Below are 16,171 nucleotides of genomic sequence, written 5' to 3' on the forward strand. Positions count from 1 at the left end.
GACCTCCCTCAGCAGAACCCATAGCCAAGCAGGGTCCACCCTCACCAGGGTCACCTTGGCCCAAGTTCTCAACGTCCTCCATGCTCCCCACACGGACTCGGTCAGCTCCTCCCTGACCTGGCGGCCGCCAACCTAACACCACTCCCTCTGCAGGCAGCTCCTGCCCCACACACCTGCTCCTTCCCTGGGCTCAGCTAAAAAGACATCTCCCAGGGCAGCGCTAGGGCTCCGGACACCACACTGCGCGCTTTCCCCTCCTGACCTCCCTTCATCCTGATCAACTCTTTCTGTCACTGCTCCCTAAATGCCCGCCCCTGCTCCATCTGTCCTGTTCTCTGGGGCATCCCAGGCCAAGCCTAGCGCTGACACAGAACAGTGGCTGCCTAAGGGCCCACAGCCTCCCCGGGAATCAGTCAGGCACCCTGTGATCTGCCTGCCCGCTGCACCCCGTGGGGCTCAGAGCCCATGTGATGGTCAGACACAGGCACCGTACAGGATGTGGCCACCTACCCCCGGTTGTCCCTTGGTAAGACAGACCTCTCCTGTGTCCCTGCCAGAAGAAGGGGGTATTATTGCTCGTTGCTCCCAGAACACAACACACCCTCCATCCGCCCTCTCAGGTGTGAGCAGCGTCCCTCCAGACAGGCTCTCTGGCGACTGCCTGTTCCTCCTCTACAGAGAGCAGCTTGGCCAGGTCAAAAGGACAGATCCCTGGGTATGTCAGCACATGGAGGACTGAGCCGATCATGACCACAGAGTAAGTCCGGATGAATCTCTCCAGCTCGGAACCCCTGCTCTGTCCCAGGCTCTCCTTCCTGTGTCTCAAGGAGCCATGTTCCACAGCGTTCCTGGGTAACTCCCCACTTCCTCCTGCACCACCACAGGGAAGGTGTGGTGACCACAGGACAATCAGCTGGGCAGAGAAGAGAGGACACCACGGATGGTCAGGAAGAAATGAGAAACCCTGAGCCCCAGCTCAGCCACCAGACCCCAGGGAGCAATAGAGTGACTGAGAACTGTCCCTTTGACCATGGGACTCACAGCCCCCACTGAGCAACCAGCACAGGCCTCTCCTCCCAAGAGGCATGAGAGATTCACCCTGCACACCTCCAGGAAGGACAGTTTCCTCTGGGACACCCAGGTCCTGAATGTCCATCCTCGGAAGCTGCAGCCAAACTAGACACAATTAGAGAAAGGAAGGGTCCCTCACACCAGGCAACACACAACTCACCCACAGCACAATGGGGTGTCCCTGTGACAGGGACCTGGTGCAGCTCCAGCCTCCTGCACTGAAGGAGAGAGCCAGAAGGGGAGGAAAGAGGGCAAAGGATGCGAATGTGCACCTGACCCAGAGCCATGGGGACAGCAGGAGGCTGAGGCCCAGGACTGTGCTTGCCCAACCTACAGGGTATGTGTGTGACTGTATGTGTCTGTGCGTGTCTCTTTTGTGTGTGTGTTTGTGTTTCTGCACACAGTGTGTGTCGAGGTTTGGTGACAGAATCACTGCTGAAAAAGACAGAGGCCTTCTCAATTCCCAGGGACCTGACACACAGACAAAAGGAAAAAGAGAAGGAGGGACAAGAAGGCAGGACTGACAGGGGAGGGGACAGAGAGGTGTCCTGGGCACAGACCCTGCCCATGAGCCTGAGAAGTGCTCCTGCCCCGGGAAGAGGCTCAGCACAGAAGGCGGAAGGACAGCACAGCTGACAGCCGTGCTCAGAAAGTTTCTGGATCCCAAGCTCATCTCCACAGAGGAGAACACGCGGGCAGAACAGGCCATGGGGCCCCTCTCAGCGCCTCCCTGCACACTGCACATCACCTGGAAGGAGCTCCTGCTCACAGGTGAGGAGAGAACTTCTTGGGAGAGGACAGGAGGAGGAAGCAGAATGATTGGATGGGGTTTCCTGGAGAGGATGGGGTTCTAAAAAAATAAAATAAGCCAGCACTTTGGGAGGCTGAGGTGGGTGGATCATGAGGTCAGGAGTTCAAGAACAGTCTGGTCAACACAGTGAAGCCCCGTCTCTACTAAAAATACAGAAAATTAACCAGGTGTGGTGGTGTGCTCCTGTAATCCTAGCTACTCGGGAGGCTGAGGCAGGAGAATAGCATGAACCCGGGAGGCAGAGGTTACAGTGAGCCGAGATCGTGCCACTGTACACCAACCTGGGTGACAGTACGAGACTTCATCTTAAAAAAAAAAAAAAGGAAAGAAGGCTCTGTTGGAGCCTGGATAGGGGAAAATATACCAGAGAGGGACAGGGGTCAAAACAGGAAAATCACATTGAACTGGAATTGGTAAGAGGTAGGAAAATCTCAAGTGTTCTGTTTTGCTGGTTGATCATCACTGGTCACCATATTTTGAAAAATGATAATAATAACTATTATCAGATTATACTTCAAATGAAAATATAAGCAGGGCATGAAACACTGTCCTCAGCAAAAAACTTGAACAACTGGGGAAAGAAAAAACAAAACAAAACAAAACAAAACACCCCAGGCATGGAGGGTCCTGGGAACTCTTACATGTACAGGAGTCTACAGCCTGTCCCAGGCACTGGGGTGCAACCAAGACCACAAAAGTCCCTGTCCTCACGGAGCTCATGTTCTCATGGGCAGGGAGACAGACATGCAAAGAGATCTAGAATGTGAGGTCAGGTGTTGACCAGAGCTCTGGAGGGAGCAGAGCAGGGAAAGGTCAGAAAGGGAAGATCCAGGGTCTCTGAAGGAGGTGTCAGGAAAGAAGTCTAAGGATGCCCTGATGTGAGCAGGACCTGAGGGCAGTATGGAGGAAGCAGACCTCTGGGGAAGAGAATTCCAAAGAGAAAAATGCCGAGGTCAGAAGCATTGAAGGAATGAGGGTTGTGCCACTGACCTTGACCCAGTAGGACAGTAGGACACAAACACACAATCACACACACACAAAAGGGGCATGTATGTTTGTGTGTGTGTGTGTCTTCAAGGCTGATAATTCAAGAGATCTTCTCAGGACCCAGGGCCTCATCTTTTCACCCCAATACATAGGTCTCAATATTGACTGATGCTCTCTCCACCTCCTAGTATTACTTTTCATCTTCTGGAACCCGCCCACCACTGCCCAAGTCACGATTGAAGCCCAGCCAACCAAAGTTTCCGAGGGGAAGGATGTTCTTCTACTTGTCCACAATTTGCCCCAGAATCTTACTGGCTACATCTGGTACAAAGGGCAAATAATAGACCTCCACCAATTCATTACAGCATATACAATAGACACTGAAACAATTATATCTGGGCCTGCATACAGTGGACGAGAAACAGTATATTCCAATGCATCCCTGCTGATCCAGAATGTCACCCGGAAGGACACAGGATCCTACACCATACAAATTATAAAACGAGGTGATAAGATTAAAGGAGTAACTGGACATTTCACCTTATACCGTGAGTGATTCCACATGATCCCTGGGTGTTGGGGGGTGGAGATCACTTCTACTTTGCACACACAGGATGGTCAGACCTGGACTGTGCCTATGTCCCTCTCTGCATTATGTCCTATGTTGGGGTTTTGGCATTTAGTGCAGGACACACACAGAGGAGACAAACTTCAGGAGATCACAATTCCTTTCCTGCCTCCAGACCCTACAGACACTTGTTGCACAGGAAGGACAGTCTGATGGGGGGTGCTCAGCAGGAGGAGATCAGTGTCAGCCAAGCACCTCATGTCCTCTTCATAAACTCGACCCTGAGAAAGACCCTGGAGAACTGAGTAGGGCTTTGCCTAAGAGGCCCCATGAGATACTCTCAGAGAAGCTCAGCCCTAGAAGCCTCAACCCCAGACCCCTGTCCCTACATCCTTACTCCAGATAAAGCTGAGGAGCCTGTGCCAGGGCTGGGTTGTGGCAGGGCTTACTGGGACCGGAGATTCACCAGCTGTCTGAGGACTGTGTCTCCTGGAGCTGCTCATGTCCAGGGCTCAGCCCTCAGAGCCTCATCTGAGCAAGGACAGAGCTTTCTTCACCTGAGACTCAGAGTGGAGAGGACAGAAAGACAAGCTTTGTAGGCCATCAGCCAACTGCCTTGCAAGGCTTAGGACACTCCCTAGGAAGTCTAATGTCCCCAGAAACAGAAACAGAAGAGAGAAAATGTACCTGGCAGCAGCTTGTCCACAGGGATCTGACCTAAAGGTGTTCTCTCATGGAAGTGAATAATAATAAATGCTGTCTGTGTGAACACCTCCACTGCGCCAAGCATTAGGTCAGGTGACTGTGGAGAATTTACAATTTATTCACAGATAGTATGAAAAGCCAAAGCCCATTTGCCATTTAGCTTATTTGACTGAGAGAAAACTGAGGCACAGGAAGGCACAGTCACTGAACCAGAGTCGCACAAACACAAAAGGCAGATCAGGGTCACATGAGGTCTGTCTGCAGCCACAGGCCCATCCTCTCCTCCACCAGAAGTGAGGAATCATTGGGTTCCAAGGACCCCATAGTCATTTATTGGCTCAAATCCTCTCTTCTTAGGCACCCAAACCTCAGAGGAGTGAGAGCAATGGTCAGACGATTAGTCTGCACTCCAGAACTAAATCACCTGCCTCAACTGTCAGAGTCAGTGCAAAAAATGTCCAGGCCTCTCCCACAGATCTTAACCCCTATCACTGAACCTGAAATCCTGTGTTTCCCAAAGTGTCCATGTCACTGGCATGACAGGATAAAGAAGAGGACCTTGTTTTCTTTCCCCACTCACACCCTGCACCAGCACAGGCCCAGTGAGAGACACACACTCAGGAGCTCTCACATAACAAATGAAGGAATTGAGTGAAGAAATGAATGATCCATAACGTCTTTAGAGACTGGATCTTGGATGCAGAATCCTAGGAAGTTCTAGCCACACCTGTCCCTTGTCCTTCAGAGATTGACACCCATGTTTCATCCCCCCACTACCTCTTGCCCCTAAAGACACCCCACCTCATGTGTAACTCTGAAGCTCTTTGGCCACTGGAAGGTTTTCAGGGTTCCCTGGTCCTGGACTGTGGAAATGGGGGCACCTGGTCCCTGGGGTCTCTGAAGTCACTGTAGCCCCCGCTGTTCACTGCCATGCTGTCTCTGCCTCGCTCTACTTCTGTGTGTCCCTCATCTACCTCCCACTTCATTCTAACTGGCAAGCCCGGTCCTGCACAGCTTCTTCCTCCACCCCTAGGCCTTCCCCAGACACTCCCTCTAAGTAGGCTGACTGTTCTGTTCCCTTCCTGCTAACACTGTGGCCTGGCCCACCTCCCAGGAAATAGGAAAGGCACAGAAATCACCTGGAGTTGCCATTGCTGCCAGGCTTCATCTCAAGCCAATGTCCCCAGGTCACTAAGAGAATAAGCTTCCACTGTATCCCCACCCAGGGCTCTTTCCTTTGTGAGGCTGATCTGTGGACAAGACCATGAAACAGGGATAGGCAGCTCCTCTATCCACTCTTATAATTCCCAGACAAGTTCTTCTGGCCTCCTGCACAAACAAAACCAATTTTGTTTGTGCAGTAAAGATGGTGATTTGCAGTAAAGAAAGATTTTAATGACTCCAAGTCTGCCAAATAGGAGGACGGAGGTTTATTATTACTCAAATCAGCCTCCCTAGTGGATCAGGGGTTAGAGATCTTCAAGGATAGTTTCAGGGGCACAGGAGGAAAAAATGGGTACTGCTGATTGTTTGGGGATGGAATCATGGGGGCAGAGGGAAATGATCTGTTTGTGCTTGAATCTGACTCTAGGTGGGGACCACGTGACTGGCTGAGCCATTAGTCATGGGTATGGATGAGGTCAGCAGGTTACCAGAATGCAAGGAATGGGAAACATCTCAAAAGACCAATCTCAGGTTCTACAATAGTGATGTTATCTATAGGAGCAATTAGTTACAAATTTTGTAAACTGGCCAAATGACATTTGAGCAGTAAGGGGTTGTAGAAACTGTGCATACATTTTAGCAGAATTCAGTTCCCTTCTATAATCTTACTCTCATGGTCTTTCACCAGTTTTACAAAGGCAATCCCTGGGCAAAATAAGGGCATTAGTGTTATGGAGGACCTATTATCATTGTTTCTTCAAAGTTAAACCATAAACTAAATTCCTCCCTGGTTAGCCTGGCCTATGGCCAGGAATGAGTGAGGACAGCCGGCCTGAGACTAGATGCCAGATGGAGTCAGCCATGCTAGTTTGCTGTCACTGTTGGAATCTTTGCACTGACTCACCAGGGTGTCAGAGGCTGGACAGGGCTGCAGTCCCCAAAGCCCATGGGCTGATTTCACCCATTTCACTCGTGACTCCATCCTCAACCTACTATGGAGCTCACATTCCCAGTCACTTCCTAGAGACTTCTGGTTTCCTGTCAGGCATATAACAAGCTTGAAATTTGTCACTCGGTTCTAACAGTAAGTAAAAAGCTGAACAATCTCAAAAGTCAAGAACTCGTTAAAATCCCTCAGAGATGGCCAGGCACAGTGGCTCACGCCTGTAATCCCAGCACTTTGGGAGTCTGAGGCGGGCAGATCACAAGGTCAGGAGATTGAGACCATTCTGGCTAACATGGTGAAACCCCATCTCTCTAAAAATGCAAAGAAATTAGCCAGGTGTGGTGTCGGGCGCCTGTAGTTCCAGCTCCTTGGGAGGCTGAGGCAGAAGAATGTTGTGAACCAGGGAGGCGGAGCTTGCAGTGAGCCAAGATCATGCCAGTGTACTCCAACCTGGGCAGCAGAGCGAGACTCCATCTCAGAAAAAAAAAAAAATGCTGTTAGAGAAATGAAGAAATGCTTTTGATGCTCTCCGGTAGACTCCACACAGCTGAGGAAAGAATCCCTAGCTTGAGGATGTGTCAACAGAAACTTCCAAAAGTGAAACAGGAAAGTTCAAAAAGAGTGGGGGGAAAAAAGTGGAACAACATATTCTACTTCATATTCAACATTTTGTATTGACAATTGCAATTTTTAAACTTTGTAGTTGTGGGACAACTACCAAGGCTATAACATACACATAATGGGAATACTGGTGGTGTCAGGGACCTGTTGCAGGTGGCCAGGTGGGTGCTATCTGGTGGTTTTACTGCCTGTGCCACATACAACTGTTTCCTCATGATGATTCCATTTTCATAAGGTGGGATTCTTCGGTGGGCAACACATGAGCCATTGGCGTCTCACTTAGACTCTTCCTAATTCACACAAACTGAAACTCGAGTTGTGTTTCCTGAGGTTAAGAGAAAATGAAGAAAGCATTTCACATACCTGTTCTGGGCTCCTCCCCATTTTTCCTAACTCTGCACAGAAATTAGAAACAGGGAGTTCCTTCTATATTTACTAACATAACACACATCACTTCTTTTAATTCGGCATCATTCCTCCCTTTATGTAATTGACACACTGACCAGTTCTGTCCTTTTAACGGGACTCTCTCTACTTAAGGAGTTGCTAATTTCAAATCACCTTTGGCATCTTTCTTTGAGCATAATGTGATCCTGCTAGAATTCACCCCACACCTAAACCTTAATTGGGCATCATGAGAAATACTACTACCAGCAATTGATCTTAGATGTTTGGACCATCAGTAAAAATTTCCACTTATGACAACATTTTAATGTGACCTCCAAATTTTTTTTTTTTTGTTACTAGGGTCAGAACATAACATGAAGTCTAAACTCCAGAGAACTCTTTTTTGGGAAAATTACAGTATTACAAATTGAGCATCCCAAATACGAAAATTCAAAATCTGAAATGCTCCAAAATCCAACACTTCTGACCACTGATGTGATGCTAAAAAGAAGTGCTCACTGGAGCATTTTGGATTTTAAATTTTTCAGATGTGGGATGCTAACCCAGTACATCTACTGCAAATATTCCAAAAAAAAAAAAAAAAAAGTTAGAAATCCAAAACACTTGGTTTTAAGCTTTCTGTATAAGGAACATTTTATCTGCATGAACTATAGGCATGAAGCTGTACAGGAGATCTCTAGAACCTCCTCATCCTGCATAACTGAAACCGCACACCCATGGAACAATGCCCTAGTCCCCCAACCACAGCTCCTGGAAATTACTATTCTACTCTATGATTCACTCTGGAATCCACTGAGATGAGGTACATAGAGTAGTCAAACTCATAGAATCAGAAAGTAGAATGTCTAATGAGAGAAAGCATCTGCAAGACTTCTTCCCAAATATTGTTCTAATAGTCACCAAACACATACAGTCCATGAGGGCCAGACTTCCATTGTAAGTTCATGCTCGCCCTTTCCACCAGTCAGTTCTGCATTTGCAAACATCCACATGTATTTCTAGAAAGATCCACATGGTCCTCACCTGCCTTCTACAGGGGGAAGTGAACATCATGGACACAGAACAGGGAACATGGTCTTGGTCCAAAGCTATCAGCTCTTGCCTGTCCCCTTCACTCTTTGTAGGTCATTCCTTGGACTCTGCTCTATCTTTAGAGGTCACTGGCTCAAGTCAGTCACTCTGAGACAGCTGGGAAAACTACCCCACCTTGTAGCTCCATTCCCTGATGACTGAACTGACTTCCAGGCTTGACTCTGGTCTCCCCTGTGTTATTTCTGCTGAAGTACCCAGTCCAAGGCCAGGCTTCCCAGTACCCAAAGGGTTTCAGGACAATGGGAATTTCCATCATCCACCTCTAGGATGTCCTTGAAAGGGAAGCTGCAGAGAAAACATACCTTGGGGGACAAATTAAGACTGAATCTAAGAACATTCCAGCACTGCATGCTCCAGGCGAGGACCACAGGGTGGGCCAGGCAGGCAGTTAGAGAGGGAAGGACTCAGAGAGGCACAAGAGGCTATGACTGCTGGTCCTGTGTCTTTCCATGACCCAATGCTGCTGGTCAATTCACACTTGAGAAAGTCTGTGCTTCTCCCACATAAAGCAGGCAGCCTCACAATCTCTGAGCCCTCAGATTGCCATACATCTGTCTCACACACACCTGCCATGGGGTTTTAAGGACTTGGGTGGGCTGAGAGGTGGGAAATGCCATCTCTGATTGAAAAATGTCTTTGGAGGAATCAAAGGTGCCACACAGGCCAATCTTCTCTCTGTTATCTGCACAGTGGAGACTCCCAAGCCCTCCATCTCCAGCAGCAACTTAAACCCCAGGGAGGCCACGGAGACTGTGATCTTATCCTGTGATCCTGACACTCCGGACGTAAGCTACTTGTGGTGGATAAATGGTCAGACCCTCCCTATCAGTCACAAGTGGCAGCTGTCCGAAAACAACAGGACCCTCACTCTATTTAATGTCACAAAGGATACTGCAGGACCCTATGAATGTGAAATGAAGAACCCAGGGAGTTCCAGCCGCAGTGACCCAGTCACCCTGAATCTCATCTGTGAGTATCTTCTGTTCCTCTGTGAGCCAGGCTGCCATCCCAAATACACATGGCCAGAGGCCAGGCCTCCCAGTCCCTCTCAGGTGCAAGTACAGAGACCTTTACCCCTGGATATCAAAGCTGGCCATGACTACTAAGAGTAGGCTTAGGCTTGATCAACAATGGGAGAGAAGAGGCTGCGCCTGTCATGGGAGACTCAGGGTCCACAGCTTATGATGGGAAAAACAGGTGAATGTCTCAGGCTCCAGATCAGTGAACACAGCAGGGATTTGGCTGGGACTTCAGTGTTGTGACTTAGCTCACAGGGTCACTGTGGTCCTTCCACTGACCAGGCATTTCCCTTCCCTCTGACAACATCAGCTGTGACTTTATTCTCTTTGCTCCAGATGGCCTGGATGCCCCCACCATTTCTTCTTCATACACCTATTAGCACACAGGGGAAGTCCCCAAGCTCTCCTGCCTCACAGACTCTCACCCACTGGCAGAGCATTCTTGGCTGATTGACGGGATGTTCCAGCAATCAGCACAAGTGTTCTTTATCCCTCAGATCACTGAAACATACAGGGGTCTATGTCTGTTTCATCCATAACTCAGCCGCTGGTGGGACAAATCTCATAATCAAAAGGATCGTAGTCCCTTGTAAGTGGATCCCTGGAGCACTGGCAATATGTTTTCCAGTGAAGTCTATCTGGCTATCAGGGAAGAGCCACCTGCCCTCTGCTAAGGGAGAGGGAAAATCAAAAACCCAGGACAGGGAATATGTTTCTGCTTCAAAACCACCAGCTTTTGCCTGTCCCCTTGACTCTTTCTAGATCATTCTTTAGACTATACACTAACAGTGAACAATCTGAAAAGAAATTAAGAAAAGAATTTCAATTCACATTAACATCAAAAGGAATAAAATATTTTGGAATAAGTTTAACCAAACAGGTCAAAGGGTTATACCCTGATAACTCCAAAACATTACTGAAAGAAATTAAAGATGACATCAGTATATGGAAAGGTGTTTCATTTTCATGGATTGGAAAAATCAATATTGTTAGGATGACAATACTAACCAAAGTGAGCTGCAGATTCAATGCAACCCCTACCAGAATCCCAGTAACATTTTTTTGCAGAATTACAAAAATCTGTATTAAATCTGACCTGACAGGCTCTTATTAATGATGGCCACAAGAGAGTCACTGAGAATAAGATGCAACCACGAAAAGTTGGAAAGGTTTGATGACATAGAAAGTGGCAATCAGCCTCTCTCACATCCCAAAGCCTTCAAAAATATACGAGTGCAGCATGGCCAGTATGGAACTGACCAAAAACTAATTACCAAGCTAGAAACATGGTGAGAGAGAAAAAAAAAGGGCAAGAATGTATTTGGCCTATCACCTCCCACTTTGGCGTACTAATCTGATGTTGAAAAGAAATGCTCACTGGAGCATTTTGGATTTCGAATCCTTCAGATTTGGGATGCTAAACCAGTAAGTATATGACAAGTAGTTCAGAATCAAAAAATGTCAGAAATCCAAAACATTTTTTGTCCTAAGTCTTATGCATAAGAAATAATCTGTGTGAACTGTAGGCATCAAGCTGTACAGCAGATCTCTAAAATCTCCCCATCCGGCATAACTGAAACTGCACACACATGAACAACCTTTGATTCTCCCCACTCCCAGCTCCTGGCAACCAGCAGTCTATTCTCAGATTCACTCTAGAATTCACGTACATGAGGTCCCTAGAGTAGTTAAACCCATGGAATCAGAGAGTAGAGTGTCCAATGGAAGAAAATATTTGCAAAACTTCTCCCCAAATTTGTCTCATATCCATCAAACACAGATGGTCCACAAGGACCAGATTTCCAGCAGTTCATTCCCACCATTTCCACCAGTCAGTTCTGCATTTGCAAATGTCCACATGTATTTCTGGAAAGATCCACATAGTCCTCACCGGCCCTCTGCAGAAGGAGAGGAAACTTAAAGAACCCAGAACAGGGAACATGGTTCTGTTCCAAAGCCACCAGCTCTTGTCTGTCCCCTTCACTCTTTCTAGATCATTCCTTGCACTCTGCTCTATCTTTGGAGGTCACTGGCTCAAGTAAGTCATCATGAAACACCTGCAAAAACTGCCCCACCTTGTGCCTCCACGGCCTGATGACTGAACTGACCTCCAGGCTTGACTGTGGTCTCCCCTGTCTTATTTCTGCTAAAACATCCAGTCCCAGGCCAGGCTGCTCAGTATCTTCAGGGTTTCAGGACAATGGGAAGTGCCATTATTACTCATCTCTAGAATGTCCTTGGAAATGGAAGCTGCAGAGAAATCACATCTAGGGGGGCAAAGTAGGATGGAATTTGGAAGGGGCCCAGCAGTTGCACATTCCAGCTAAGGAACCCAAGGTAAGCCCATCAGTCAGCTGATTAGAGAGAGACTGGGAGGTGTAACAGGGGCTGTGGCTCCCACTGATGTGTCTATCCATGACCCAACACTGCTGCTCAAATCACACTTGAGAAAGTCTGTGCTTCCCTAAGACAGAGCAGGCAGCCTCACAGTCTTTGAGCCTTTAGATCATCATGTATCTATCTTGTGACACACGCACCAGCTATTGGCTTTCAAGGACTCAGGTAGGCTGAGAGGTGGGAGATGCCAACTGTGATTAAAGGATACCTGTGGAGGAATCAAAGGTGTCACACAGACAAACTTCTCTCTGTTATCCACACAGCAGAGCTGCCCAAGCCCTACATCACCAGCAACAACTTCAACCCCATGGAGAATAAGAATGTTGTAGCCTTAACCTGTGAACCTAAGACTCAGGGCTACACCTACTTGTGGAGGGTAAATGGTCAGAGCCTCCCGGTCAGTCCCAGGCTAAAGCAACCTGGTAAAAACAGGATCCTCATTCTAGCCAATGTCACAAGAAATGACACAGGACCCTATGAATGTGAAATACGGGACCGAGTTGGTAGCATCTGCAGTGACCCAGTCACCCTGGATGTTCTTTGTATCTTTAGTTCCTCTGTGGGCCAGGACACCAGCTAAAATCCAAACAACCAGAGGCCAGGCATCTCAGTCTCTCAGGTCCGAGTACAGACATTTTATTTCTGGACACCCGAGCTGGCCATGACTCCCTGCCCTGGGGAAACCTGGGTAGGCACAGCCTTAACCAAGAATATAAGGCGAAGGGCTGCTCTTGTCATGGGAGACTTGGGGTCTACAGCCTGTGATGGGAGAAACAGGTGAATACCTCAGGCCTTGTCTCAGTGAACACAGAAGGGTTTTGGCTGGGCTTTGAGGGTGTGTCTTGACTCAGAGGGACACTGTGTCCCTTTAAGAGACCAGGAGCATTCCCTTCCCTCGGACAACATCACCTGTGGCTTTATTCTCTTTACTCCAGATGGTCCACACGTCCCCAGGATTTTCTCTCCATTGACCTATTACCATTCAGGAAGAACCCTCTACTTGTCCTGCTTCGCGGACTCTAACCCACCGGCAGAGTATTGTTGGACGATTGATGGGAAGTTTCTGCAATCAGGACAAGAGCTCTCTATCCCCCGAATTACTACAGAGCATAGCGGGCTCTATGGTTGCTTTGCTCGTAACTCAGCCACTGGCAGGGTACATTCCACATTCAAGAGGATCAAAGTCTTTGGTAAGTGGATCCCTGCATCATTGCCAACAGGGTTTTCAGTGGAGTCTATCTGGCTTTCAGAGAAGAGTCAGGAAAACATTTCCATTCCCAGCCTATGTCCCATGGGCAGAAGCAAATCCTAAATTCTCCTCCTGAACCCTCCCAATTTGTCTCTACAGACTCTCTTCTCCTTGTTTTTCTGTTTTCTCATGGTTGACCTTGTGTCCAGCCTGAGAAAGGTAGGGAGGGGACTTTGTCAGCCCTGAGCCCTATGTGGTGGAAGAGGCTTCACAGAGGGACAAGAAGGAGAATCCTCAAGATCAAGTTGCTTCTTGCTGTCACCAACACATCCCTTTCTGCTACGTCTTTGTTTTCTTTTACCTACTCCACAAGCCACAAGGGACATCTGAGGTTTTGAAACAAGCTCACATTTTTCCCCCAAATCAGAGGAGGAAGCCCCTTGGATGAGGTAGGAGCAGCTCAGAGTGCTTCCTGCTCTGATCCAGGCTTCTCTGGTGACTGGCCCTGCCTGACTCCACCTGGGGTGGGACCAGCATGTGTGGAGAAAGAGCCCTGGTGACCTGTCCTGAATTCGGCTAAATCGAGCTGCCAGTTGAAGTGAAGCCTAGGCTGCAGGGAAATAAGAAGAGAGGGAGCCTCGGGGCAGACTCTTGAGCTGTGTCCTGGCTCTGAAGTCACCGGCTGTATGAGACTGTGGGCACAGCACGTGGGACACAGCACAGAGGACAGTGAGTGATGCACACTTGAATAAATAGGGAGATTCACCTCTGGGGCTCTGCATGGCAGGAAAGGGGCAATGAAAAAAGTGTGCAGGACACTTTATATATAATATTGACTTATCATTAACTATTTCTAAGTGTGCAATTTAATGTTATGTAAACATCACACTATCCATTTCCAGAACTTTTTCCTTTTACCATATTAAACCTCTGTACCCTACATACAGTAACTCTCACTCCTTCTCCCCCTATCCCTTAGCACCCACCATTCTACTTTCTGTCTCTATGTAACTGGCTATTCTATCTTTTATAAATGGAATTATAGAATAATTATCCTTTCATGTCTGGCTTATTTCAGTTAGCATAATGTCTTCAAGGTTCATCCATTTTGCACGATGTATTGGAATTTTATTCCTTGTTAAGTTTGAATAACATTTCAATGTATAGATATACCTCATTTGCCTACCCACTTATCTTTCAATGGACTTTTCTATTGTTTCCATTTTTTGGCTATTGTGAGTAATCCTTCTCTGAACATCAATGTGCAAATATTTGTTCAAGTTTCTTTCCATTGTATAGGCAGTATGTCCCGAAGTGGAATTGCTGGATCAAATGGTAATTTATTGTTTAATTTTTTGAGAAACAGCCACACCACTTTTTACAGTGGCTATAACATTTCCCATTCCCATCAGCAATGCACTAGAGCTCCAATTTTTCCATCTATTTGAAAACACTTGTTTTGTGTTGCTGTCATTGTTGTTTATCAAAGCCATCCTAAAGTGTGTGGGGTAGTGTCACATTGTGGTTTTGATTTGCATATCTCTAAGTATTTATGATGCTGAGGAACTTTGCATGGGCTTATTGGATATTTGCATATCTTCCTTGGAGAAAACTATTTTAATCCTTTATTCATTTTTTAATTGGGTTTCTGGATGTTTGATGTTGTTGACTTGTAGTTTTTCATGTATTCTGCAAATTAATTTCTTATCACACTTATAATTCGCAATTATTTGTCTCATTTCATGGGTTGCCTGTTTACTTTCTTGATAATGTTCTTCAATATATAAAAGATTTTGATTTTTATGAAGTCCAATTTATCCATTTTATTTGTTGCCTATACTTTTGTTGTTACAACCAAGAAATCATTGTGAAATCCAATATCCTAAAGCTTGTCTCCTATGTTTTCTTCTAAGAGTTGTATAGATTTTGCTCTTACATTTAGATCTTTGATCTATTGTGGGTTAATTTTTGTATATGGTGTTAGGTAAAGGTTCCACTCATTCTTGCCCTTGAATATCCAGCTTTCCCAATATCATTTGGTGAGAACACTGTCCTTTCCCCATTGAACGATCTTGGCACACTCAATGAAAATCATTTGGCCATAAATGCAAGTATTTCCTTCTGGCGTCTCTATTCTATCTCATTAATTTATATGTCCTCCTTTATGGCAGTACCACACTGTATTGGCTACTGGGGCTTTGTAGTAAATGCTGAAATCAGGAAGTGTGAGTCCTCCAGCCTCATTTGTCCTCTTCAAAGTTGTTTGTCTATTTAGAGTCATGAGATTTAATATAAATTTAACGACAGATTTTTCTTTTACTGCAAAAACGTCACTGAGATTCTGAAGGAATTATATTGAATCTGCAGCTCACTTTGGGTGGCATTGTCCTCCTAACAATAGTGAGTCTTCTCATTCATGAAAACAAAATGTCTTTCATTTTATTGATGTCATCATTAAGCAATATTTTATGGATTTCAGGTACAATCATTTCACCTCTTTGGTTAAACTTATTCCTATGTATTTTATTCTTTTTGATATTAATAAAAATTAAATTGTTTTTCTTAATTTCCCTTCAGATTGTTCATGGTTAGTGTATTGAAATATGACTGATGTTTGAATGTTGATTTTGTATTGTGCAACATTACTGAATTCATTTATTAATTCTAACAGGTTTGTTCCATCTTTAGGATTTTCTAGATATAAGTTCAAGTTATCTGCAAACAGAAATAATTTTACTCCTTTCTTCTAATTTGAGTGTCTTTTTTAAAATTCTTGCCTAATTTTTCTGATTAGACCTTTCAATACTACATTGAATAGAAGTGTCCAAAGCAGCATCCTTGTCTTGTTTCTGCTCATACAGGGAAAGCTTTCAGTTTTTCTCCATTGAGTATGGTATTAGCATTGGGTTTTCCACATATTACCTTTATGTTGAGGTGATTTCCTTCCATTCTTAGTTAGAATGTTTTTATTATGAAAAAATACTGAATTTCATCAAATGCTTTTATTGATTCAATCTTATTACTGATTATAGTTCTATTCATATTTTTGTGTTTTTCTAGGAATTTATTTCATCTAGGTTATCCAATTTATTGGCATACAATTTTTTACAGTACTTTCATAATCATTATTTTATTAGAATTGGTAGTGATCACTGCATTTTCTTTTTCTTTACTTCACTTTTTTTTTTTTTTT

General features: G+C 45.8%; 1 protein-coding gene across 7 annotated transcripts in view; it reads left to right on the forward strand.

Moving 5' to 3' along the window:
* Positions 1 to 1,583: 1,583 nt before the first annotated feature.
* Positions 1,584 to 16,171, forward strand: part of LOC105526953 (putative pregnancy-specific beta-1-glycoprotein 7) — a 16,475-nt gene continuing 1,887 nt past the window's right edge. The window contains exons 1-5 of one of the 7 annotated variants that reach the window (XM_011963133.1): positions 1,584 to 1,842; positions 3,058 to 3,417; positions 9,064 to 9,342; positions 12,053 to 12,331; positions 12,725 to 12,979. In XM_011963133.1, coding sequence (XP_011818523.1) covers positions 1,779 to 1,842; positions 3,058 to 3,417; positions 9,064 to 9,342; positions 12,053 to 12,331; positions 12,725 to 12,979 — 1,237 coding nt within the window. In that variant the 5' untranslated portion in view covers positions 1,584 to 1,778. Of the gene's footprint in view, positions 1,843 to 3,057; positions 3,418 to 9,063; positions 9,343 to 12,052; positions 12,332 to 12,724; positions 13,773 to 16,171 lie in introns of those variants that run through there. The other 6 variants (XM_011963132.1, XR_001004171.1, XM_011963134.1 and 3 more) reach the window with 6 other exon arrangements.

The sequence above is a fragment of the Colobus angolensis genome, unplaced genomic scaffold (assembly GCF_000951035.1).
Source record: "Colobus angolensis palliatus isolate OR3802 unplaced genomic scaffold, Cang.pa_1.0 Scaffold60, whole genome shotgun sequence".
NCBI lineage: Eukaryota > Metazoa > Chordata > Mammalia > Primates > Cercopithecidae > Colobus > Colobus angolensis.